The following is a 27,950-nucleotide window of genomic DNA, read 5'->3' as shown; positions in this document are numbered from 1 at the left end:
TCATTTTATTTTATGGGTAGAGAGCTTAAAAAATATACTGTACAAATCAGAATTTTTTTTAAAGATTTTATTTATTCATTTGACAGAGAGAGAGAGATCACAAGTAGGCAGAGAGAGAGAGAGAGAGAGAGAGAGAGGCAGGCTCCCCACTGAGCAGAGAGCCCGATGCGGGGCTCGATCCCAGGACCCAGAGATCATGACCTGAGCCGAAGGCAGAGGCTTAATCCACTGAGCCAACCAGGTGCCCCACAAATCAGAATTTTTAAGTCAAATTTATTTGTGAAGTATAGAATATTTCCTAGTTTTGAAGAGAAAATTTGTAGTCTTATTCACAGGCAAAAATTTGGAAAATGCATGAAAATTATTTAGTAAAGGTGGCATCAGTACCGTTTAGAAATATTTGTATGTTTACTCTTTCCTTCCACATCTCCTTGCACATCTCCATGAAAGAATGACATAATAATTCAAACTACAACTCTCTTCACATGTATAAATTAAGTGGTGATTTAAACACAATAAAAGACCTGATAGCACCAAAATAACCTTTGTGAATTCCCAGCACTAAGGCCAAATACTTTGTCTCATTGAAGAGACACACCCTCAGGCTTTCCCTTCAACTTTTTCTTCATTTGCTGTAGTAATTTTTAAGTATTCAGTTAAGCTTGCTAACAGGTTTCCCGCAGATAAATCATGTATATGTTCAAAATACAGAAGTCATGTTCAGAAGTGATACTAATTGTGCTGTCTAAAAAAACCCCTCAAATTTTTTCTTGTTCTCTTATTTATAAAGGCAGGGATAGATTTGGGAATCAGTTTTGTATAACTTAGCATGAGAAATTTTAAAAGCTTTGGCACTTGAATGTTCAGTGTTTTGAAAAAGTTATATGAGATAGTTCTTTCTCTGGCAATAAATGAAGTATTTCTACTGATATTTTTGGTACCTATTTCCATACTTTTTAAAAAGTTAATTCCAAGTACACAAAAATCAACAAGAACAAACCATTGACAGTATATCAGTGCATTGGAGAGAAGTAAAGAACTTTGAGAGAGAATATAAATGAAAAAGTTGAAAATAGTTAAATTAATATTTTTTCTTAATCTTTTTTTAATAATGTATTTTTTAAAGTAAGCTCTACACCCAACATGGGGTTTGAACTCATGACCCTGAGATTGAGAGTTACACATTCCACTGACTGAGCCAGGCAATCACCCCTATATTTTTCTTAAGCTTTTTGTTAATGTATTTAAACAGTTAAGTGATTTTCACTACTGTAAGTTAATTGCAAAAAAAAAAAAAGAATGTTGCTTTTTAGTTGGAAATAAACATAGTGGAATTTTATAACTTTAGTCCTTTTAAGTATTTATCAAGTTGATGCTGACTAATCTTAGTGAGAGATTTACTTGCATTAAGTTGTAAGTCTTACGTGTGTATGTAGCATAGCACACTTTAATATTTCCCACTGTCAAAGGTTGTGGAAAACAGTGTTTGATTGAGACCATAATTGGAAGTAGTTAGTAACAGAAGTCTTCTTTTAGTTTAGAAGGAAACAGCATGAGAGACTTACTAGAAAGCTAGTGGATTAGGAGAGAACTCTAAGACCTGATGAATAAGTAACAGATCAGGGAGAGATATAAATGGAAATAATTAGAATGGATTATTATCAGTCTTTGGACTATATGTATATGTATGTACATGCATACATATGCACACTTACAAATATCCTGTAACTTTACTCTTTAACAGCTATCGATTAAATAGACTAGATCATTGGTGCTGCGTTTATGAGCAAAGTGCCATTCTGAAACAGGAGGAGTCAGTACCATAAACAAATGGAAATGCAATATGTGGCAGTTTTACTAGCAGGTAGCAACAGAGAATTCATGTTTACAAAGTTAATTGAGTTTTTGCAGGTAGGAATGGTAAAGTTCTAGGAATGCAAGTGGTATCTTCCCCTTAACCTGTATTCCACAATGGAAAGAAAAATATAAAAGATAATTCCCCCCCCCAAAGTTAAATGGACAAAAGTTGAAATTGGGGAAGAAGGAAAGGGACTAAAATATGTGGATAAGAGATTTTTCTAGTTTGAATTATGTTTTATTGTGAGAGATAAAGACAGCAAAAAAGGAAATCAGATCCCCTGAAGAGAAAGATGGGAGATTGTTGGGAAAGATGGAGCTGGAAATTTCCTGTCCAAGTCCCTATCCAGTGATGCCAAAGAGCCTGTTTTTCTTTTTTTCTTCCCTCTATGGAGCCTAACAGGAATGGAAAAGAGTGAGGATAGAGCTCATGGGAGAGGTGGCACAGCCTTGGTGCATTTATATTTACAATATGTTTGCAGGTCAGAGATAACAAAATTCAGCAGGCCAAAGTGCTGATATATATTTATAAAAAAACTTATGTAAGGTGCTATAATATGAAAGCTTAGGAGATTGGACTTTGGAATATCCCACCAAAGGAGCATGTTCAGACAAATATCACATATAGGGAGTGAATTCAGAAGATGAGCAACATTTTAATCCCTTCCTTTTCTTTCATTCAGGAGACTTTAGGCATTGTAGGAAAGCTGTTATGTTCTTTTAGATCTTTTACTTATGAAAATCAGTGTGTTAAATGGTAGCACTGAGGTTAAAAGCCTTTGTCAATTCTTTGGAGACAAGAAGGGAGCAGTTGGCAAAGACCTACTACAGATGTCTGTAACAACTTACTCTTAGTTCTCAGAGTATTGTTGAATGTCATTTGCAAATTGTCTCTAGGAAAAAAAATAGTACTTAGATAACTTGCCTTGAGCACTCCCTCCTACTTTGTATAGGTTTCATCTTGTTTTAATATATATCTTCCCTCCACTTGATACATTTCCCTTATTCTTTTAAAAATCTCATTTCTCAATTGGAAGTGAATCTAAAAGTATCTACCTCAGTCCCATTCCCACAGTCCAGGACAGCCCCATGAAATTACTTGTTCAGAAGGCCCTTGGCATTCTGGGTGAGTATACCCCAAAACTTTGAGCACTTTCAAATTTGAAAATACTGCTATGCCATGTAATTTCTTTCAGAAAATGCTATGAAATGTAACTGAAAAGTGTAGACCTTAACAAGAGTTATTTTATCCATGTCAACTAACAGAAGACAGCAAAGCCACTTTGAGTTGGGAGATTGGGACTGTGCATTCAGGCTCTTGAGTGATACCCACTGATACCCATTTCACAGAGCATGTTATGCGGATGCTTGCCTGAGCAGATGAAGCCCAACTTGTACTGGACTCTGAGATTCTTAAAAGGTCAAAATCTAAATTTAAATCCTTGGATGACAAAGGTCTACACTGCATTATACTAGTATGTATATGGCTGAATTTATGATATGTCAGCTTTTTAGCTACATATATTAATAAGAGTTGGCTCAAGTGACGTTTATCCATTTCACTAGTGATCATGTGGAAACTACTTATATTGTCTAGCATTTTAGTAATTCTGGCAAATTCTTTGTAAATTTTAAATTGTACTAGAGTTGCAAACTCTAGTACATTTTATGATTAAATAGCCCTGATACTCTGATCCAGTTGCTTATGTAAAGAAATGAGGATATGACCCTCCTGTTACAGAGCTCTTGCTTTTAGAACAGTTCCTGGGATGCTCCAGTGTTTTGCTCTTAAGTCTGTGGCTTAGCCGTAGTACTGAGTCACCACAGGGAAAATTACAGCTCATTATTTTTCTTTTTTAAAAGATTTTATTTATTTATTTGACAGAGAAGGAGAGATCACAAGTAGGCAGAGAGGCAGGCAGAGAAGGGCGGGGGGGGGGGTGGACTGGCTCTCCGCCAGGCAGAGAGCCCGATGCGAGGCTTAATCCGAGGACCCTGAGATCACGACCTGAGCTGAAGGTAGAGGCCCAACCCACTGAGCCACCTAGGCACCCCTACAGCTCATATTTAACTTCCCTTGCTTTTCTTACAATTGCCAAGTGAGAAGAGTTATAGAGACTTAATATTTTATTGCTTCCCTACCTAAACATATGCCTAGCTGCCCAATTTGCTATTATCAAGTAGATTTAAGAGTTAGGAATAATCCCTGTCAGCTCCCACACATCATTAGTTAGCTTCCCTCTTCTTGCCAGTCTGGGCAAAAGTACATGCAGCTTTCACCATTTTTGTCTTGAGTTCTGATATTATCAATTGCTTGGAAGCAATTTTTATTGCTTTTATTGGTCTGCTTCTCCTTGTGTTTTCTTTCCACCTATTAAAGGTAGAATGATAAAATAGCATGGCGCTGCCATGACATCAACAGTGAAACTTGCAGAAAGCTAAAATCCTGAATATTAAAGTCTGGATAAAAGTTCGGATAAAAAAGATTTAAAAAAAAATTAAAAGGCCACCAAAATTTGATGAGCCCAGTGGTTGGGATAAGGAAGTTCTGAATGAAAGAGAAATTACCATGTATTGCAACTATCCTAAATTTTTCCCAGTTTGGAGAAATTCCGGCCCCCCCCAACTTTAAGATAATTTTGTTCTATTTAATCTGTGTGTGTGTGTGTGTGTGTCCCCAAGAGTATGCATTTATGTTACTGTCTCATATCCCTTATGATTGGGAATTGTTAGGAGAAAAACCTGTAAAGGGAGAATGTGAATTCATACTTCATTGTGGGGATTATGGTTAATTGATATGGTAACCACCTCTTTTGGGGCTAAAGCTACTTTAGGTGGGGACAGAAAGAATATGAGAGGAATATAGAAGTGTAAAAAAAGTATTTTGGAGAATGTTGGAAGTGTTTAGAGTTGAGTAAATTTTGATAGACCTGTGAGTGTTTTTGGCATAATTTCAAAAATCTGTCTTCAAGATAGTGTTAAAGTTATTATTAAAACGCACTGAAGGAATTCATCTTGATACTTTAACCTTTATAACTCATCTATTCTGTACGATTGGGAATCTGAGACATGTCCTTGTTATATAGGACAGTGCTACAGCAGTCTGCCTATTTTACTAGATAGAAGAATCTTTGTGCATTTGTGAAGTCATCTTGGGGGAATTTTCATGTTTTATATTAATGTTTTAGATGTTTTTTTCTGATTTATTTAATAGCGTTCTTTACATAAGAGCAGGATGTAGTTTTACATAATAAAACTTTAGATTAGTGGTTTTTATGTAAAATGGAAGAATAATAAATTTAAGTTAAAATACCTACTTATCAACTAGGCATCTTTTTTCATATTTCAATTAGAAATTTATTTCTAATTTTAGTGTTTACTTCACATTTGATGTAAGACCTCACTCTTTTATAGTCTGTTTGTCTTAAGAAAAGGCTATATACATTGTGGGTCTTTAGGACACTGACCAATTCATCAATGCTTCCCTTTTTCTTTTGCATTTCCTCTGAAAAGAATATTTCATACTCTCAAGTGAAATTTATGCAGCAAACTGAGAGACAGTGAGTTTGAATAATATGATAATATTTTACTGCTTTAAGTTACTTAAAAATTAATAACCTAAATAATTGTAAAATGCCATACAGAATCAGAAATAATTAAGTTTTCTTGTTAGTATTAGATTTAATGTTCAAATAGACTGTGATTTTATTTCAGTTTTCCAGATTTTTTGGACAAGAATTATATAACCTTTTAAAACAAAATCTGTTATCAATTTAAAGACTAATAAATGCAATGCACAATATTTCTGAGTCTATATATTTCTTTTTACTTAAATAAAAAAAAAAGTAGTTTATTGTCCAAAGTTAGCCTTTTGTTGGAATATAAAAAACATAAAATGGATTCTCCTGGGATCATTAAGGAAGGGAGACCAGTACAGAAAGAATGGTTGTGATTTCAAGAGCACATTTTTATGTTAAATGTAGTTGAGAGAGAATGAAAGCAGCATTGAAAAATGCTTTCAAATAATTACTGTTGAAATCAAACCTTTCTTTTTTTATTAGATCTTTGAAATAAGAGAATGGTGAGACAGAAATGAAAACTTCAAATGAAAATTTAAATGTATCAAATTAGTTTTTAAGTATTCTACATTTCTCCTATTATTAGAGTAGATCTATCAAAACATTACTCAAAACAATTTTGAGCCATAATCTAATAAAATCTGTTGTATTTTTGTTACCATGTCATTTTGTGGTGTTTCAAAGGAAAGAGGGAGTATCTTTAGTCTAATCTGTAATAGTAAATTATTTTAGAAATTTGGCTTGGCATACAAACAGATGTGTTTTCTTGATTTCCTTTTAAACTGAGGGTTGGTGGTTTGTGGTTTATTGTTCCTGTGATTGGCATTAAAAGCCTTATTTCACAGCTTGCAGTGAGGGACTATTGGGTAAAGAGTGGCTGTGTTCCACAAACTAAATTCAAAAAGTGTCAATCAAGGTCTCACATAGGTTGCTTAGAGAATGAGTTTTCTTACTGATTTCACCAAATGTCGCCTCATGCTGTCTTTGATTGGCACAGCCTGGCAGGGAGGATGGATGAATCTGTCACCGACTGGTTAATTGTGTTGCTGGTCTTAGTCTGACATCAGGTCTTTGACTCTTAAGTGGCTCAATACAAAACAAATTAGCAGATTGTAGTCATATTTCTCATTCTATATGCTTTGACTTTGTTGAATGCAGTCCATAAATCATATTGACTGACACACAAGTAAATGATGAAAGCTGCTTTTGAGACATGGATCTAGAAAGCAGCGCTGTGAAGGTGCCATGGAAGGATGCATATGGTTGACCCTTTGGGAATTTCCTAGGAGCCAAATGTCTCCTTACCACAATTGTTCTTAGAAGAAAAGCTTTTGGGTAATGCAAAAAGGATCTAATATGTCAGCAGATTCTCTTTTACAAGTTCCTTTGAAATCTAAGAAGTTTGTCTAAGGATTTTCTCTCTTTGCAAGTTGTTTTTCAGCAAAATGTTAGAGGAGGGTAAAAAAGTAGTTACCTTTAAAAGTTTGGCAGGTGTTTTTATTTATTTATTGAACTTTGTGTTAAAGAGAAGAAAAATGTTAATAGTTGCAATTAATTTTTCAGACGAGGGCTGAAGAAATTTCTAGGTGCTTGAAATTTCTTAATTATTTGTTATGTTTGTTAAAATAGATAATTGCAAACGTACTTAGATTATTCGTGTTCTAGAAAATGATATTATTAAGAGTGTCCACAGTATTAGCAATAAAAGTGTTCAGAAAGGGGTCTTTTGGTAATACCAAAGTGTACCAAGGGCTCCAGGCATCAGAAATGAATTGCCAAAGGTATTTTTTGGGTGTGCAAGTATTCGGAACATTAAACATTTTCTCTCTAAATGTAAGTGATAGATGGATTTAAGGATATTTGTGCACATTTTATAGTTGGAAAATAAACATGTTAAAAATGTATTGTCTTACAGAATATAACGTTTAAAATATTTAAAGAATCCAGACCTTTGATACTAATGAATTTATTTCATTTGAAGATTTATAAAATATTTTACAAATATTTTAATCTTATATCTTTGAGAACAATAAGCCTGTATTTAACATGCATAATCAGAAGAAATTTGGTATTAGGGTTTTATTATTACATATGTTGTTTATAAACAAAAAGCTAAAAAATTCGCATGCACACACATGTGTGTGTACATGTGTATGTGTTTTCATTACCTATTTCCACCAAGTTTATGGAATAGCTGTATTTCTGTACTCTTACCATCATTTTTGGCTCCAGTACTACTATTATATAGTGATTTGTAGCATTTGAACCCATGTTGAATTTTAAAGGTCACCTTAAAATTATACCACTTACATTGTGCAGTGTGTTTACTAATGAAATGAATATAATAGTAATTTTAGGGAGCAATTTATTAATCTGTTTTGCGGTTGGTGTATTACCGGGGCAGCATAAGTAGGACATGGAGGTGATTGGATGGAGAAGTACATGAAGCTAAAATGCAGTAGTTGTTCCATTAGGTCAAAATTACATTTCCATTAAGTATTCTCAAGCCTATTACATTGTAATTAAATTACATGCCATTGATTTCTCCTTTTTCTATGTTTTTGTCCCCCTCCCATTCATATTGATATTATGGTGCTTGGGGAATGGAGCTGCATGTCTCCCAGACTAATTCCTTTTGGGTGTGAGGGATCTTGAAGCATGCTGGGTTTTGCATTGTTTGTTACATTCTTTTTTGGCAGTTCATCAGTATCTGTCAAATATATTGTTTGCATTGGCTTTTATCTCTAAAGTTTTTGATTAAGAAACTGAGATTCCATTTCAGATACAGTTTTTCACTGCTGAGCTCTAAATGCTAGAGCCATTCATAAAAGCTGCTTCGTTTCTAGTCTGATTTTAAATGTGTAGTTTAATGAACAAATGTTCTAATAAACATCTTATAAACATATTTATGTTTTTCTTCTAATAGATCAACTCTGTAAACATTTCTGTACCAATTTAGTGAAACATTTATGTGTAGGAGGGTTTTTTTCATGATTTTGTAACTTTATTGGCCTTTGTGAAAGTAATAAAAAACATAATTATCAAATAGCACTGAGTAAATATCTATTAAGCAAATGAAGCAAAACATGATGCATTTTCCAAAAGTCATTATTTCTGACCATTTTCATAGATGTTTGAGTCCTATCACAGGAGTCAATCCATCACCAAATCACATGATTGTGATTGAAGAGAGCAAAAGTAGGAGCACTATTACACGGGAAATCTATACATGAAAGAGTCTTTATAATATTTTTTTTTTTTTTAAAGATTTTATTTATTTAAGAGAGATCACAAGTAGGCAGAGAGGCAGGCAGAGAGGAGGAAGCAGGCTCCCCACTGAGCAGAGAGCCCAACATGGGGCTCGATCCCAGGACCCTGAGATCATGACCTGAGCCGAAGGCAGAGGCTTTAACCCACTGAGCCACCCAGGTGCCCCAAGTCTTTATAATATTTTAAACTTTTAATTGGGATACAAAATCTGTTTAAAGAAACAGTTTATACTAAAAGTGACATTGTAATTTGGAGGCTAAACATGAAAACTTAAAATTTTTATCATCTTTAAGAAATTTTAGCCTTAAGGCTATCAGTGAAAATTTATGTAGTTTTTAGGAACTTATGATAGTAGAAAATATTTTGTAATAATATGTAGTGAAAGAAAGCCACAAGTATTTATTATTTATTTAACCACATACTTCTAAATTACCAGGTGATTTAAAAACTAAATGTAGATCTGTAGATGATTTTGAAATCATATTAGTAGGCAAGCCCCCCCCCCCAGCTAATTGAAGCTGTGCTACAGACTGATGTTCTGATTAGAAGGACTTATGACTCAAAGTATATTTTTTATTTTAGGTACAGTTTAAATAAAAAAATATTTATTAACTTCCTTTATTCTGACTTGGTTAATTATACAAAGCAAAGCTTAAAGAACATTACATGAATAGTTCTGTCAGTATAATTATTTTGTCATGAATGCCATATTTTAATGTGCATTTTTAAAAATACTTGAGACACTTCAAGAGATCTAATAATAAATCATGGGTTTTTTACTTGTCTTTTAATTTTCCTGGGTGAAGTTAGAACTTTAATGATATTTATGTCCTGAGAAGGACAAGTAAACAAAAATATTAATTTTAATCCTTACACTAAAATGCATAGCTGCTTAGAATACAGAAATAGAAAGGCCAGTAATCACTGTTGTACCCCTAGAAAGGCAACAAAAAGAATGTCAGATATATAATTTTTCTGATACTTTATGGTATATTTCTGTGTTTGCTTATATGTTTATTTATATTTTGGTTTTAATATTTGTTTTAAACAGGGGAAAGTTGCCCAGACTGCTTGCATGTCAGCCTGCCAGCATCTGTCAACATCCTTAATGCAGATGCTATTGGACAGTGAATTAAAACAGATAAGCATGGGAGCTGTTCAGCAGTTTAACTTAGATGTCATACAGTGTGAATGTAAGTACTTTATTGGTTAAATCTCATGCATTTCTGGAATCTATATTTAAATTATATGGAAAAAATTGTATATAAAAGGATGGTTCAGGATAACAAGGAAAAGGCCTGAATCTGAAATTTTCAGCAGCCTTTGAAGCAACTTCTTTCCAGGAAGATAAAACTATCTCAGCTTCACTTTGGGGCCCTAGAGCTCTAGAAGCACTACAGTGGCAATACAGGCTGGGATAATTGAAAAGATGATTCATTTTTCTCCTTATTCCTTTTTCTGGTCATTCTTGCCAGGACACTCCTAACATTGGTCATCAATGAATGAAATCATTCTAAGTTTGTCATTCTTACTTTGTGGATAGGTAGCTTTTTAGATATTTGCTGCAGGGATAATCTTAGGGCCCTGAATTCCAGATGAAGCTTCTTTTCTATTCTGAAATTTTGGTCCTCATTCCCCCCTAAATTTCTTAAGCCTTTACCTTTGCCATTGTTTTTCACTGTTTTCTTTAGGTAAGAGATGGGCAGATTCTGTAATCTCATGTTGACGTTAGCCAGTCTGCTCCAAAACTGGATATGCTATTTGGCTATTAGCTTTGTAATGTATACTTCTGGATGTGGGTTTTATCCCCCTTAAAGTATAATTCTTTAAATAAAGAATGTAAGTATACAAAGTAATTTTCAAACATAGCTTTCAAATGAATGGTACACTGATTAAATGATGAAAATCCCTGGTTGACAATTCAGTCAGGCAGCACTATTGATAAATTGAAAATCAGTGGGGCACAAGAAGGCTGAGGCAAATTTTGCACTAATATATTCTGTATGAAAGACACTGAAAATGTAACCAGCTTGCAACTGAAACAAGAGTGACTGATTTTTTTCACCAAATATCAAATATTTGCCCACTGTGTATAAGGCATTCTGCAAGGAAAAACAGAGTTAATAGTAAAGAAAATAATTATGTAAGCTGTTGGATCAAGATCAGTTGCTTACTGCATAAAAACATAAGTCCAAAGTTTTTTTTAAAACTACCTATTTCCTTCAAAAAGAGAAATGCATATTTACAATGGAAAAGAAAGTTTTTCCTTAGGAAAGAGAAGGATTTATTTTCTTTTCCGAGGAAGCATTTCTATTTTCTCTAGTTAGAAAACCTTTATTAGCTAGTTTGGTAAAAAAAAAAGAAAAAAATAAAACCTTTATTATGTATCTTTCTCAAAATATAACTGTCATTTAAAATGGCATTTATTTTGTGCTTTCTAAATACTTATCAAGAAATATTTTTGTTTCTACAAGTTTCTAAGCTCAAAATAATTGTTATTCCATTCTCAATAGTTTGAAACTGATATTTTGAAAGTTCTGTAAAAAGTTGTCTTATTAAGATCATTCCAGTATGACATTACATATGTAAACAAACATCTTACATAAAAATTACTTGAAGTATTTTGTATTGCTACATCTTTAAAGTGTATTTAAAATAATTAGGTGGTTGAACGCTTTATTGGCATTTGAGTGTGTCTTCTCATGCTTTTTTTTTTTTTAAGATTTTATTTATTTATTTGACAGAGAGAGAGATCACAAGTAGGCAGAGAGGCAGGTGGGGGGTGGGGGGGTGGGGGGGAAGGGGGGAAGCAGGCTCCCTGCTGAGCAGAGAGCCTGGAGGTGGGGCTCAATCCCAGGGCCCTGAGATCATGACCTGAGCCAAAGGCAGAGGCTTAACCCACTGAGCCACCCAGGCACCCCATTCTCATGTTTTTTGCTCAAAAATGGAAATTACTATTTGGCTAGGCAACATTAGGTACCTAGATCTTTTCTCTGTTCTCTTCTACCTCCATGAAAGAAAAGCTGGTCTAGCTGTACTTACAGAAGGATACATAAATCCCCAAATCTTTGCCCCTCTGTCATTCCATAGGATAGTTTCTACCTTTAGTTGACTTCTTCGGGTGGAGGTACTGAAGGCTTCTTTTAAATTGCTGATTTTTTTAAAGCACTATTCTCTGGGAAGAGACCAAGAAAGGTCCTAAGTATGCGCCAAAACTCAGGAAATCTAGGTTTCCTAGAAGGGTAGACCCCAGTCTGATGGGGGCCAAGGTTCAGGCACTATAGATATGGAAAGGGAGAGAGACTAGGACTCAAAGACAAACCACATAAGATAGTTCAGCTTCCTTTAAGATTATGCCTGTGGTTGGCTCTGCTCCTTAATACTTACCATGTGTTACTTAACCATTACCTACTTAATATAGCATCATACATTCAGCACTCACTGGACAAATATAAACCAACATTACATTTTCCGTGTTTATCCCACTCTCTTTCTGGTGCAAAAGAACTTTCTACCCCCACTCATGAATTTAGTGACTCATACATAAATCACTTAAAAATGAAACTTAGTGGGGTGCCTGGGTGGCTCAGTGGGTTAAGCCTCTGCCTTCAGCTCAGGTCATGGTCTCAGGGTCCTGGGATCGAGTTTCACATCGGGCTCTCTGCTCTGTGGGAAGCCTGCTTCTCTCTCTTTCTCTGCCTGCCTCTGCCTACTTGTGATCTCTCTCTCTCTCTCTCTCTGTCAAGTAAATAAATAAAATCTTAAAAAAAAAAATGAAACTTAGCTTTTTTTCTAATGAATATGTCAAGAGAATTAAGTTTTCATCTTACCTTAGAAGTATTTTTTTTTAAATCTGGAAGAAAGCAGATTTTTCCCCTTTTTTTAAATTTAAGATTTTATTTTTAAGTAATCACTACACCCAATGTGGGGCTCTAACACACAACCTGGAGTTCAAGAGTTGCATGCTGTACCAACTGAGCCAGCCAGGTGCTCCAGAAAGCAGTTTTTAAAAATATGAAGTTTATTTTCAGTATTAATGCAGTATGTATGCTTTCTACATACTGGGGCAGGGAAAGGAGAAGAGTAATTTGGCTAGATGGGAGGAAGGCTAAAATGCATCATAAATTTGTGAAGAGAAGGGATCTGGATACCATAAAAATCAACTGGGATATGGAGAAGATAGGTAATTCACATGTGGAATCCTAAAAGCTAAAAGATCATTGAGTTTCACCACTTACCCGGTAATAAACATACACATACTCTTCTACCTCAAAATCCTTTCTAAATAACCCTGCCAAATAGTTGTCCAAGTAGTCCTTGAACATCCAATTTGGGGGATTAACTACTCTTCAGAAGCTGTGTTTCCATATAATGTATCACTCTATCACTTTCTTCCAGAGAGGTTAATTTACTTTCTCTAAACTTCTTTTAATGGAGCTAGCTCTACCTTGGCTACAGTCATCACTGCCTTTGTGCAAATTAGAAATGGTATCCCTGTTAAAAGGAAAAAGTCCTCCAGAGTTGTCTGTTTTATATGAATTAGAAAAAGTTTAGTTTTTTTCCAGCTGGACTCAACCCTCTCCAAGGCACATAGTTTATCAAGTGAAATGTGGTCTAGATGTCCGCCCTTCCCTTGCTCCCCTCTCCTCTCCTTAGCTGGACACTGGGATGTAGCAAGCAGTCTGATGCAGTCTGTATATGGCAGTTCTGCTTAGGGTCATACAGAGAAAAAACAAATCCTCATCCACAAGCCAATTATATGAAAACTGCTCTTACATCCTTCCAAACTTCTGAAGGCCAGACATCAACAATGCCTCTTACTGTTCTCATGTGATTTGATTTTGGATCCGAAGCTCTTCTTTGAGTAAACTGGTTTGACTACCTTCTGTTTAATGTCTGATACCCAAAGTTGACTACAGAGATACCCAGGTATGGGGGGAGCCAGTATAATCTGCATTAGACTGTTAAATATATTATCCACAGCCTATACTTCATTATTAAAGCCCAAACTAATATTACTTTTTTTGGTTTCCAGAGTATACTCTGGAATCATTGAAGCTGTGGTCTCTAAAACTTGTGTATCTGTATGTTTGTGTGTATGTGTGAGTGATTGTGATTGTTATGTTCTGTTTTTCTTACCCTATACTTGCGTGGTTGGATTTTGTTTTGGGATTTTAAAGTTATCTGTATTGAATTTTAAGATTGGTTTCACAACTAACCTATTGAGGTCTTTTTATATCAAAATTTAATATCTTCTACAGATTTGTAATCATGCTTTTTATACATTTAACAAAGTTACTAGCAAAATGTTGAACAAAATCTTATAACTATATCATGAGATACAGTACATCAGTGGTTCTCCAAACCTGATCCCCGGATGAGGACCCTGGGAACTTGTTAGAAATATGAATTGTTGGGTTCCACCTGCTGAATTGGGAACTCCGGGCATCAGACCCCCTAGGTGATTTTGATGCACAATGAAGTTTGAGTACCACATTATATGGACCTTCCCTTCATATTGACTTAGATTCATTATTCAGGATTTTATGGGGTTTTTTTTTAGCCTGTTACTAATTCCCTAATTGAATCTAACTCATGGTTGTGCTCAAAGTGTTTGTCAGATGCCTTGCTGGCATATCGGGATAATAATGACCATTGGATTTTTCTTATTAATCAGTCTATCCTTTAAAAGGAGGAAATACTACTACTATGATTCTTCATAAACCCATATTGGCTCATAATAATAATTTTCTCTTCAAGAGACTCAGAAATCATTACTTAAAAGAGTGTGACTGGTTTTTGAGATTAACATAAAATCTTACTAGTCTGTGTTGTACTAGTAAGAGATTCAGAGTCCAAGGAAGTCAGATAGCAGGGATCACAAATTAGAGACCATGAACCACAGAGATCCTGGGCAATTTAAGAAAGGCTTACAGCAAAGGCTTAATTAAGCAATAGGAGGTGGGCATGAAATATAAGCACCAAGAATGGCCTTTATATGGGGCACCTAGGTGTCTCGGTCAGTTAAGCTTCTGCCTTCGGCTCAGGTCATGATCCCAGGGTCCTGGGACTGATCACCGAGTGGGGCTCCCTGCTCAGCGGGGAGTCTGCTTCTCTCTCTCCCTTTGCCCTTCCCCCTGTTTGTGCTCCCCTTCACCTCTCTGTCTCTCAAGTAAACAAAATCTTAAAAAAAAAAAAAAGAATGGCCTTTATTCTAAGTTAGATCTTCCTTTAATTGGGTTTGATCAGAAAGCAGAATATTTATTTTTCCATCCTCATTACTTTGTGAAAACATTATACATATATTTCCTGGCCTCAGATTGTCAGTCTACAGGTAGAAACAAAAAGGGCATCTCATGAAAGTTGGGAAGATGGGAAGATGGAAATAATTTCACTTCTGTCATCATTCAACCATGTGCTTTTAGTTTTTGTTTTATTTTTCTGGTGGTGAAAGAATTAGCAGTGATATATCAGTGTGCTCCCTTGTTTTTTTTTTAAGCAATTTTTGCTGATATTCCTTGTGACACACATATTTGTGAGTTAAATTGGCTTGAGCTGAAATTTCAGTCTGCAACTGACTTTTTTCCCGTGTAAAGTCAACTGCTTCATAGAAAGATTCATTTATTCAAATGTCCAATGAGAATCTATTACGTGGTATATTACTTGGAAATCCAAGATGAGTCAAGCTTCAAAGATCTCATAGACTGGTTGGGAAGAGATAGACATGTAAATAACTATAATAGAACATAACGGTTCTTTTTAAATAACAATTCTTTATATAAGTACATATTCCTTGTAGTGGAGAGGAGCAATTCTTCATTCCATGGGATAGAGAAGATTGACTATAACAGAAGTGAAGTTTAAGCTGGGTCTTAAAGGATAAGTAAGATGTCATCAAAAGCAGGGAAGGGCATTCTGAGCAGAGGGAATGGCATAGACAAAAGCATTATGGTGAGAGAATGCTAAGGGACTCTTCAAACAGTCTTGTTAGGTGTCTAGACTACAAGATGAATGATGAAAGCGTTGCAAGATATGGCTGGAAAAAGACGCCTGAATGCTTGGATTTTATTTAATAAGCAATGGAGAGCCACTGAAGCTTTTTAATCAGGACTATGATATGAAATCTGTCATGGAAAGTTAATTCTGTGTCATGTGGAAACTGAACTGAAATGAGATACTGCAAGTAGGCAAACCTGGTAAGAAACTATGGAACTTTTTTGTGAAGGATAAAAAGAGCTTGACTTTGGACAGTTGTAATGAAGAGGATGGATTGCAGATGTTTTGGAGGAGAAAATACAAAGAATTATTAAGTAAAGGTACAATTTGGTATGATTAAGATGGTTAGAATCACACAGTGAAAGAGAGAGAATGCATCTCATGATTTCGGGATTGGGGGCAGGTGAGAAGGGAGAAGGAGATGGAGGATGGAGAAAGGGGGCAGAGAGAGAGGAGAGATTTAACATCTAGGAAAGATAATTAAATCCAACATAGAATTTGTAATTATGGCACCTTATAGAATGCTGTGTTCACAGCATACTTGTTGAAAAATGAACAAATTAACTAATCAGGAAGTCTCTATAATTTACATTTGTCTCTTTTAGAGTTCTGCCTTTGTTGTCAGAAAGTTAAGGCCAACTGATACACCATACTTTAACTCAAGACTATTTAAGATCTTGATACAGATAACAGATCATTTATAAAAATTCTTCACATATTTGATGACTATGTTTAAATAACCCTTTAATTCTTACCTGTTCTGAGCTAAAGAGTTAAAGTTTCTTTAATATATTCTTAGGGGATTGTTTTTTAATACCCTTTTGGTCATTTTTCTTTGGATCATTTTCTTTTTTAACCCATACTAGGTTAAACTTGATAAAATGTCTGAGTTCAGAAATGTAGAACCATACATGAATTTATGTAGAACTTTTTTAAAAAAGATTTTTATTTTTTAAGTAACCTCTACATGCAGCTCAAACTCAGCTCCGAGATCAAGAAACACACACTCTAGGGGCACTTGGGTGGCTCAGTGGGTTAAAGGCTCTGCCTTCAGCTCAGGTCATGATCCCAGGGTTCTAGGATCGAGCCCGGCATCGGGGCTCTGTGCTCAGCAGGGAGCCTGCTTCCTCCTCTCTCTCTGCCTGCCTCTCTGCCTACTTGTGATCTCTGTCTGTCAAAAAAATAAATAAAATCTTAAAAAAAAAGAAAAAGAAAAAGAAACACACACTCTACTGACTGAACCAGCCAGGTTCACCCTTATGTAAATTTTTAAAAAAATTCTTTCAAATCAGTCTTAAGGTGGTCTGAACATATGTCAGAAAGTTGAGACCATGGTTCCAGTCCTGGCTCTGCCTACATTTTGGGCAAGTGGCTTTGAAACCATTCAACAATTAAGAGACATCAATTTTTTCTATAAAATATGGGATATGGAATTGATAATTTCCAAGATGCATCCTAGTTTAAGATTGGGAGGCAATAAAATTTAACTCAAACAAAAGTGGTGCTTTGGAATCATACATTCATTAATTCCTTCTTATCTACTATATGTTTGGTATTTAGGCAACATAGTGGTAAACAAAACAAAAGTCTTGGGGTTTAAGCCCTGGGGAGACAATCATTAAATAATTGCACTAGTAAATATGACCGTAAATTGTTAAATTCTGTAAAAGTATAGAATACTGTGAGAAAGTATAAGAAGTTAATCTAATTTAGATAAGAAGTTGTATAGATCAAGAATACAAGATAGAGTCTATGCATGATGAAGTGGATACTTTTGATTAACTTGGCCATATAATCACAGTGCTGCTAGAGCTACCTGATTGGAGAAGTCAGGAAGGCACCCATTTGGAATTTCAAAGGTAGCCACCTCTGAAAGCTGCACAGAACCTTTGATCCTATAATAGACTTTGTATAACTTCAAGAGAAAGTGCTTCTTAGTTGGAAGAGCATTTGGCACACTTGGTCTGAAGCAGATGTTCTAAATGTGTATGTGTGCTTTTGTTTTATCCTTATTAAACACCTATTATATATTGGGGCCCAGTATAGGTTCCTTATAAAGGCAAATGCATAGAGGAAAATATCAAAAGGTACTCTTAGGTTTTTATAAAGGTATCTCAGAAATCCTTTACATCACTAACGAAATACAGAATATTTCCAAAGCATCAGGCAATCAGAAAGAGTTGAAATACCCCAAAATAGATCTAGAATGTCCTTTTCCATACATTGTGTAAAAATATCCAAATGAGGTTATCCACTCCTAAGAGTTTAACATCTTAAATCCACAGATATTAGAAAAGCTCCAGATATTAGAAAAATCCAGATATTAGAAAAGCTCCAGATTTAATATCTTAAATCCACAGATATTAGAAAAGGTCTCTGTTTCAATGGTAAGTTATTGAGGAATAGGTGAATCTCTAGATATAAAGGCCTTGGTCTTTTTCATTTTGGATAAAGGCTTAGCCTACTTAAAAAAAATAGATGAGGCTTTTTATAGATTGTGTGTGTGCACATGAGCATGTGCATGTGTGTTAATGGCTTTGACCTCAGGGCCTCTTATTTTAACCTTGAGAAAAGACCTGTATCTCCAAATAAAAGGATCAGGGGAAGTCATGTGGATATATGCCATAGAACAATATTTCAGTGTCTCATTTTAGAGTACACTGGATACTATTACACTATGCCTCCCTGAATTGGTCCTGGCTTTAATGGCACTTATGATATCAGATTGAGCCTACTTTGCCCATATTCCAAGAAAGAGAGATGAGTAGATATGACTTTATATAAATGTGAGGTGATGACTACAGAGGGTCATTTGGTCTTAGAGGCTTGCATCCCATTGCTGCCAACCACTTGTAACAATAAAAGTCTGAGAATCAAGAACTTTTAAGACCCCAGACTCCCAGTCATGAATTCTTCACCACCAGAAAAACCACTAGATGGTGCTCTTAGTCATTCCTTCTAATGACAGAGCTGGTTCACACAGGATACCTTCTTTGCGTAGCCAAAATTTGTGTTCTGAATAGCTACTTTAAATCTTCAGATCTAGCAAGAAATAGAATTATAAAGAATCTCTTCAATATACAGACTACTGGTATTCATTTTCAATCATTTATTTAGTTACAAAATTATTCCATTTTATATGCCCCTGCCTTGTCATCCACACGCAGTCTTGAGACTAGCCTAGCCTCCTCACGCTTTCTCTCAATCATTTGTCAGTCTTTTGGTCTGTTTGCTCTTAGAACTCTTCCCCTTCCCTCTACCCTGGACAGTTCTAAATATCCTTGTTGATGTTTTCCAAATAATGCACATTCTCTGCCTTACAGTAAAAATAACTGTCTGCCTAGGACAAGATTGTTCAAGGACTTATACCTTCTGCATTTAATTTCAGGGAAGATTATTTTTATGCCAGGATAAATACTTACAGCCTGATGGCTTTTTTTTTTTTTTTAAGATTTATTTATTTTAGAAAGAGTACGCCCAAAGCGGCAGAGGGAGAGAGTATGTTGAAACAGGATCCCCACTGAGCAGGAACTCTGATTCTGGTCTGGATCCCAGAACCTGAGATCATGACCAGAGCCCAAATCAAGTGTCAGATGCTCAGTTGACTGAGGCTTCCTTCACAGCCTGAGTTCTTAGCAGTTTTTGTACCCCCATACCAAACCCTATACATCTATATGTGATCCAAAGAATGAAATTTTTTTGTTATATATACAAATAACTCAAGTTTCTGCCTACAGATATTCTTCATTCTCTTAAAATTTCAGAGATGGCCAATTTGGAAGACATTTTTTGTCATTATAATCACAATTTACATAGCATGTATTATTTTTCACTTTCAGTTTCTTCTAAATTAATTCAGACTTGTCTCCTTCCCAGTTAGGCTGATACAGCAAAGTTTTATTCTGTTATAAATGACCTTCTCAGTAAGATCAGATCTCCATTTCTAGCCTTTCTTTTAGGGTATTTTTAAATTTTGGGTTATTGATTATTATAAAATTCCATATTCTAGCAGAAAATATGAGGAAATGAGTATGTCATGAAGTCATATTGTTTTCAAAAAAGAAATGGTCAAAAAAAAAAAGGATCATTAAGAGAAAAAACAACAACAACAACAAAGATTTAGAATAACTTTATTTTAAAAAACAACAACAACTAACTTCAGGGGCACCTGGCTGGCTCAGTCAGTAGAGCATGCAACTCTTGAACTCTGGGTTGTAAGCTTGAGCCCCATGGTGGCTGTAGAGATTATTTAAAAATAAAATATTTTTTTAAAGAAACTTTAGAAAGCCTAGAAACTACTTTTTCCTCCTGGAAATTATTTTTAAATATCTTATGGGAAGACCAGGATCAATATATGTTTTTTTAAAAATATTCTTCATGGCATGGCTAAATGACACAGACACAGATATCCTAACAGGAAAGTAGGCATTGTTAAATAAAAATAATAAAAAGATGACCTAAGAGGGGTGCCTGGGTGACTCAGTCAGTTAAGCGTCTGCCTTCAGCTTAGGTCATGATCTCAGGGTTCTGGGAGAAAGCCCAGAGTCAGGCTCCCTGCTCAGCAGAGAATCTGCTTCTCCCTCTCCCTCTGCCCACCCTTCACTGCTCATAGTCTCTCTTGCTGTCTCCAATAAATAAATAAAATCTTAAAAAAAAAAAAAAGATGACCTAAGGGAAAAGAACATAGAAACCCCCAACTATGACAAATCATATATAAAATAAGGATCTGGATGAGCCAAGAGGGAATCTGAAGGCATACTTATAGGGATCCCAAAAATTAGTATTCAGTTATTTAAAACTTCAAAGGTTGAAATCTAGCTCCAGAATTATTGGGACCATTAGACAATATTAATAGAAATGAGTTATATGTATAACTATTCATTCGTTCAACACATTTACTGAATATTTCCTATACATCAGACATGGATTATATAAAGATAAAAAGACGTGATCTCTACTTCTCACAGCTTCTTGTTTAGTGGAAGAACTCACAATTTAGTTTTAATTGATAAAAACATTAGGGATATTCTCAGCCATCCTCAACTATTTTGAAATAAATGCAATATATATACACAGAATGTTACAGCTTTACAGTGCATTAGCCATATTTGGCTATTAAATTTAACTTAAAAATTTAGTGCAGATAGAGAACATTTCCATTATTACATTAAGTTCTTTTGGACAGCTCCATTCGTGATCTAATCAGCAAGCTATATTATGTAGCAATTACCAGGACTCGATAGCATTCTTTTAGAATTTATCTGTTCATTTGTTTATTTCCTTCATTCGTTTAAGAAGCTTTTGTTGACTACTCATTATATGTCAGGCATTGTGCTAGGTTATAGGGATGTAGAAATGGAAATATATTCTCTACCCTCAGGGAGTTCATGGTCAGGTGGGAGGACCCAGACAGGTAAACAATTATAAGATAGTAAAATGGGTGATGTAGTTAGCCTGTGCACAGGAAATTGTAGTGAGAACACAGAGGAAGACTAACCCAGCATGCAAGATAATGGAAATCTTCCACTGAAGGTGATGATTGAATGGAAGGATGAGTAAGAGTTATCTGATAGAAAAGAAGAGGAGAAAGGCTGCCCAGGCAAAAGGATCACTGATACTGTGGAAAGAGACTGTGGTGTATGCAAGGAAGTGCAGGTAGTTTGTTATGGAAAGAGTTTAAGGTGCCCCTAGGGAAGCGGTAAGAGATGAGACTAGAGAGATAGAGGGACCTTACTTGTCTTGCTTTATCATGAAGATGATGGGGAACCAGTGAAAGATGTTGAGCTATGATGTGGCACAAATTACAGTGATACTTTAGGTAAATCACCCTAGGAGTAGTGGATGTAAAGGTAGCAGGGAGACCAGATAGGAGTGTGTGTTAGCATCCAAACAAGAAATGAGAATAGCTTGAACCAAGGTAGAGACAGATTCAGGCTGAAGATATTTCAGAAGATAGAAACAACAGGATTGGCCGAATTTTAGGTTTAAAGACATAAAGAAAAAAAAATATGAAGCCATTGAAGAAATTGGATAGCATATAATTAGAAATGCCCTCTGTGGCGGATGATTTTCAGATTGGTAAATTGTCTCTTATCCCTAAGAAACATTTGAGAAAAAGCCCCAAGAGCTATGAACTAGAGAGTTGCACTTCCATATTGGTTAGTTTCTTGTGAGAGATAGGATAAAAGGTGAAAGGTAAATACTAATGCAGATTCTGGATCAATGGTTTGAATGCTAGGAGACCTGAATTAGCTATGTGATCCTGGCAAGTCATTTCACTTTTAATTTTCCTAATTTGTAAAATGAAGGACTAACGGACTTTCACACCAAGCCTTAAGGGGCCTGGTGGAGGTATTTCAAAGGGAGTGTCTCTTCCAGCTGCTAAGACTTTATGCTCCATTGTCTGCATGTCCTGTTACTAAAATAAGTTATTGTGATGATCAAAGTAGGTGGTGTGTGAGAAACTGCTTTGTAAACTATAAAGTGGTATATAAATTTGTGGGACTATTATAATTTCGACACTAAACTCTTTGCTTAATGCCAAGTAATGGAGCTTAAACTATAGTGCCTTAAACAGGAACTGAGAGAAAAGAAAACGACAGATTATTTTCAGTGCAGGAAAATTCTGGGAGATAAAGTAGATAATGATTCTAAATGTAATAAAAATTGAAGTTATTTTTTATGCCTGATATATAAAGTAAGTCTCCCTGTGTTAGAAGAAGTATTTCTTTTCTTTTCTTTTTAAGATTTTATTTATGTATTTATTTATTTGACACACAGAGAGAGATCACAGGTAGGCAGAGAGGCAGGCAGAGAGAGAGAGGGAAGCAGGCTCCCCAATGAGTAGAGAGCCCGATGCGGGGCTCAGTCCCAGGACCCTGAGATCATGACCTGGGCTGAAGGCAGAGGCCCAACCCACTGAGCCACCCAGGCACCCTGGAAGTAATTATTTTCTGTGTATGTATATGTATATGTTGAGGTGGTAGAAGCTGAGCCAACATTTACAGTCTTGATTAGAGACCACTAGGGATTCATAGTTAACTGTTGCTTGGGAACAGTAGCCTGAGAATGGGGCCAAGAAAGCCAACATTACCCAAGTAAGCTGGGTAATGTTAAGAAAACTACTTTTTAAGTTAAAAAATACCTTTACTTTTAATAGGTAATTGTAGTTTTGCTTACTATTTTTTAATTAAGACCTGTTGGTACTAGAGAAAGACAACTCAGTTATTTGGGACATGGTTAGGGGGTCACCCTAACCCTAACCATGGGACATGATGGGGTCACCACAGTATGAAAGCATGCCACTTTTCGTTGTACGAAAAGATAACGATGTGAGTGAATTATACTAAATAATGAAAAGCAGGCTAGATTTGCTCAATAAACTTAGTTTTCTGGAAAAGAGGGCCTGAGAAAAGTGCATGTGGTCATGTATCTCATGACTATAACTGTGTACGTAGTACATAGCAGAGAATCAAGAAGTAAAGGGGAAAAGTACGTCTGACTAACAGAAAGGTTATTCCAACTTGAAAAGCACATATACTCAAAAGCATATATAGAATCCATTCACCTTATTTGTGGGAGAGTCCCTTGCTCAGGTCGTATTTGCTCTTATTTTAGACACAATTCTAATAGTCAATTAGCTGACTGACCAGTTCAGGACTATTAAAGGCAGGGGCACCTGGGTGGCTCAGTTGTTAAGTGTCTATCTTCAGCTCGGGGCATGATGCTGGGTCCTGGGATTGAGCCCCGCATTGGGCTCCCGGCTCAGCAGGAAGCCTGCTTCTCCCTCTCACACTCCCAGGGGAGTGTGTCTCTCTCTGTCAAATAAATAAATAATTTTTTTTTAAAAGACTATTAAAAAAACTATTAAAGGCAGCATATTAATAAGATGAATGAGAGAGCAGAGAGTAAGAATTTATGTTAAAACTGCAAGAGAGAAAGTAGAAAAATTATAAGAGCTAGATATAAGAACTCAAACAGCACAGCATTCTATTTAAAGAGGGACCTTAATAACATGGCAGTCCTCAGAATTTATTGTATGGAATAAAAAGCATTCTTAACAGTAATCCAGAGAATTAAGAAACATTTAAATAGTATTTAGAATACTCAAAAAAAGTTTTTAAAAAAGGAAGTATTATGTCACAGTTTAAAATTCCATCAAAAATGCTTAAGTTTGGGGTGCCTGGGTGGCTCAATGGGTTAAAGCCTCTGCCTTGGGCTCAGGTCATGATCCCAGGATCCTGGGATCGAGCCCTGCATCGGGCTCTCTGCTCAGCAGGGAGCCTGCTTCCTCCCTCTCTCTGCCTGCCTCTGCCTACTTGTGATCTCTGTCTGTCAAATAAATAAATAAAATCTTAAAAAAAAATGCTTAAGTTTAAAAAATTAACATTATATTAAAACAACAAAAACTTTGGGCGCCTGGGTGGCTCAGTGGGTTAAGCCTCTGCTTTCGGCTCAGGTCATGATCTCAGGGTCCTGGGAATCGAGTCCCGCCTTGGGCTCTCTGCTCAGCAGGGAGCCTGCTTCCTCCTCTCTCTCTCTCTGCCTACTTGTGATCTCTCTCTGTCAAATAAATAAATAAAACTTTAAAACAACAACAACAACAAAACTTTTGACATCTTTATTTCCTAAAAATGCCAGCTAAATTAAGCTATGCTAGACTTTCATGTATTTAAAATTAAATATATTATTCTGAGCCTTTCTAATCTATATTTCACACATAATGCACTAAACTAAGAGTTATTTTTGTTATTCTGAGAGCTGTATATATAGGGTGCAAATTTAAATGGCTTTTAAAATACTGGCTTAGATAAATTTGTAAATGGAAAATCTGTAATGTTTTGAGGGAAAACATAGAATGCGCTATACGAGGTGTTCTCGTATAGAGTGATAGGTCCTTTTTATGACTCGAAAGTCTTTTGTCTTCAAAATAACTCCTATTGGAATCGTCTTCAACTTAACTAAACAAGCTATGTTACTAGTATTATAAATTTTTAAGTACAAGAAAATCATAGGAAAAAGTCTTTCGAGGGGCACCTGGTGTGGCACAGTTGGTTAAGCCTCTGACTCTTCCTTTCCGCTCAGGTTGTGAGCTCCCGGTTGTGAGATCCATCCCCGAGTACAGCTCTGTGCTTAGCATGGAGTCTGCTTAGAGTTTCTCTCTTCCTCTTCCTCTGCCCCTTCCCCCCTCTCTAAAATAAATAATCTTTAAAAAAAGAAAAGAAAAACAATCTTTTGAAATATTTTTCAACCTTGTCTTAAATATTTCTTTAGTTTTTAAAGATGTGAGATTCCTTTATGGGAAAAAAAAATTACTAGAAGACATGAACAGACATTCCTGCATCATCCTCATATTGCTACTTAGAACACTTTACCCGTTGTCTGCATGTAAAGCTGACTTTTTATGTGTCTGGCCATTATTGCTTTTAGCTAGAGGTAGGATTTTTATAAGCATGTTCTGTAACAAAGGAGAAATTTTGAAATATGTTGACAGCCATGGAATTGGTACAGTTTCAAAATGCTTCTATAATCATTCACCTAAGGCTAAATAGAGTCAGAAAACTTTTCTTGATTGAAGTATATTACTACTCTTGAACTTTATGTGGGATAACCATTCTAAATTTATTGTAATTAAGGATTACAGTGATTAAATGGTAGATTAGAAGTTTAAAATTATTAAAATACTTGTGGTAATGGGTGTGGAGAACATTCTTAGTAGTGAAAATTGAAGGCCATAAATAGTCTTCATTTGAAATGGTTACATGTAAATATTACAATACATTTGTAATGAGTAGAAATTAATTTAGTGGTTAAATCCTTGTATATTTTGCAATCTTGTTTTTATTCTTGTGGTGTTGTTTTGTTTTTTTTTTTTTTTTTTATTTTTAATAGTGTTTGCCAGCTCTGAGCCTGTGCCAGGATTCCAGGGGGATACCCTGCAGCTAGCATTCATTGACCTCAGACAAGTAAGATATAATAATGTAGATCTCATTTTTTTTGCTTTCTACTGTTCCCTTTTTTTTTTTTTTAAATGCTACGGGAATGCTTGTTCACCTTGAAACAATCTTTCTTTGTAGAAGTACTTCTTTTATAACTATATGTTTGACCCTTCTCTCTGAACTGGTATATCTATTTGGTGTTTCAACCTCATGGAACACTTTTATTGGTGAATATTTAACTTGTTCATTACCTGCTAAGCTCATGCCTAAATAACCTCATACTTTGGTTTAATGACACTTGAAGTTTGAGTTATTTCTTAATGATTTCATGGTCCTATTATGAAAACTGGTGGTATAAATAGTGTCAGGACCCAAGTTAAATATAAATTATTACAACAGAGAAAGGAGCCTCTTGCTTAAAACTGTGGTAAAGAATGCTTTTTTCAGTAAATTTTCTGGGGGCTCTTGGGTGGCTCAGTTGGGTGGAGGTCTGCCTTCAGATCAGGTCATGATCCCTAGGTCCTGGGATTGAGCCCCACATTGGGCTCCTTGCTAAGAAGGGAGCTTGCTTCTCCCTCTCCCTCTGTCTGCCATTCTCCCTGCTTGTGTGCTTGTGTACTCTCTCTCTGTGTCAAATAAATACATAAAATCTTTAAAAATTTTCTGAATGCCTCCACAAAAAAGGACAAAATTACTTTTTAAAAAAATTACTATTTTTTTAAGATTTTATTTATTTATTTGACAGAGAGAGACAGTGAGAGAGGGAACACAAGCAGTGGGAGTGGGAGAGGGAGAAGCATGCTCTCCACTGAGCTTAGGGAGCCCGATGCAGGGCTCCATCCCAGGACCCTGGGATCATGACCTGAGCCAAAGGCAGATGCTAAACCTACTGAGCCACACATGTGCCCCCAAACTACTTTTAGAAAGGTAATTATAAATTTATATAATTCTTTTCTGGTCATGTAACTCTAAGTAGAGTAACAAATAGGATAATTTTTAAATTTTTTTTATCATTTTACTAGTCTTTGAAAAACTTCCTACCCTTTTTCCATCTCCCCCATATTTTTTTCTTATTCATTTTCTGCCTCTTTCTTCCTCCTCCTTTTTCTTTCTTAATTCTAGGATTAAGGAGCTTAATAGAGCTGGGAGGCACAAGGGTATGGAGGAGGGGAAGATCCAAGGTAGAGGGCTCAGGGGTTTAGACTTGACAGCAAGATGGCTGCTGCCCTTGGCAAGAAGAACCAAATGGAGATGGAATTGTGGGAGTACCTGGCTGATTGATTCTGTGGAACATTTGACTCTTGATTTCCAGGTTGTGAGTTCAAGTCCCACGTTGGGTGTGTAGAGATTACTTAAAAATAAAATCTTAAAACAACAGCAGCAACAACAAAGCCATTGTGATACCAGTCTATTAATGGTCCCATCCCCTTTGGGGATGGAGATGACTGAAGATGGGTCTTCACCACTGATGTAAATAAATAGACCACCACAGTGATGTTTGTGGCAGGCCCAGTTTGAGTAATGAAGGAGTTCTGATTTTAGTAAGTGTTTGAGAATACAGCTGTTTTTGCTTTAATTCCAAACCAGTGTTCTATAAATATGTATGAGCTACTATGTACTGATTATTTAGAGAGGGCTGATATAGTTGAAATAGATACAAAAGTAATGTAAAAGGGAATTTTGTTCTTGGGGAGCTTAAAACTCTTCTAAAGAAACAAAACCCCATGAACTCTGCAGGAATACTTACAGGACAGTGAATCATGTGGATATAAATGGTATATCTTTAAGTCAGGTTTAGAAGGAAACCAAAAAAGTAGTCCTACTTCCCAGTTTTTTATCTGTAAAGCACTGAACATATAAGATATATTAATATTTATTTCTGTTTGAAATCAGTGCTCATGTATTATGCCAAACCAGAAACAATGTTATGGATGACCTAGATCTGAGAATGATTACCATTACTAAGTTGGAGAAGATAGTAGAAAATTAAGAAGGTGGACTCTGAACTTTTATTCTAGTTTACCCAAAGATATTCTTTCTATAGAAGGTAGATCTATTTGCTTTAGGATTTCTCTCTGTTGCAATCTTACTGCCCTGAAAAGGATTATCTAATACAGCAAATGGAGTCCTTTAGCAGACCGGAAATAAGCTTAGTCATATGTTCATTTCTCAGTTGGGTTATAGCCACTGACTGGGGTAGGTTTCCCTGTTACAAGAACATGAGAATGTTCTCTAAGCCAAAGTGTATGTAATTTGAGGGTATCTCCTATTATATATAAATAATCTCTTCACAGAAAACTTGAAATTTATT

General features: G+C 35.6%; 1 protein-coding gene across 4 annotated transcripts in view; it reads left to right on the top strand.

The window, feature by feature from the left end:
• The window catches only part of EXOC6 (exocyst complex component 6), a 236,092-nt gene that overhangs the window by 171,674 nt on the left and 36,468 nt on the right, over nt 1-27,950 (top strand). For all 4 annotated transcript variants that reach the window (XM_032836304.1, XM_032836314.1, XM_032836324.1 and 1 more), the window contains 2 exons: nt 9,757-9,898; nt 25,593-25,666. In XM_032836304.1, coding sequence (XP_032692195.1) covers nt 9,757-9,898; nt 25,593-25,666 — 216 coding nt within the window. The remainder of the gene's footprint in view (nt 1-9,756; nt 9,899-25,592; nt 25,667-27,950) is intronic.

Source organism: Lontra canadensis, unplaced genomic scaffold (genome assembly GCF_010015895.1).
Source record: "Lontra canadensis isolate GAN:19392208 unplaced genomic scaffold, GSC_riverotter_1.0 scaffold3, whole genome shotgun sequence".
In the NCBI taxonomy this organism is placed as follows: Eukaryota; Metazoa; Chordata; class Mammalia; order Carnivora; family Mustelidae; genus Lontra; species Lontra canadensis.
This window is presented reverse-complemented; position numbering and strand designations above follow the sequence as displayed.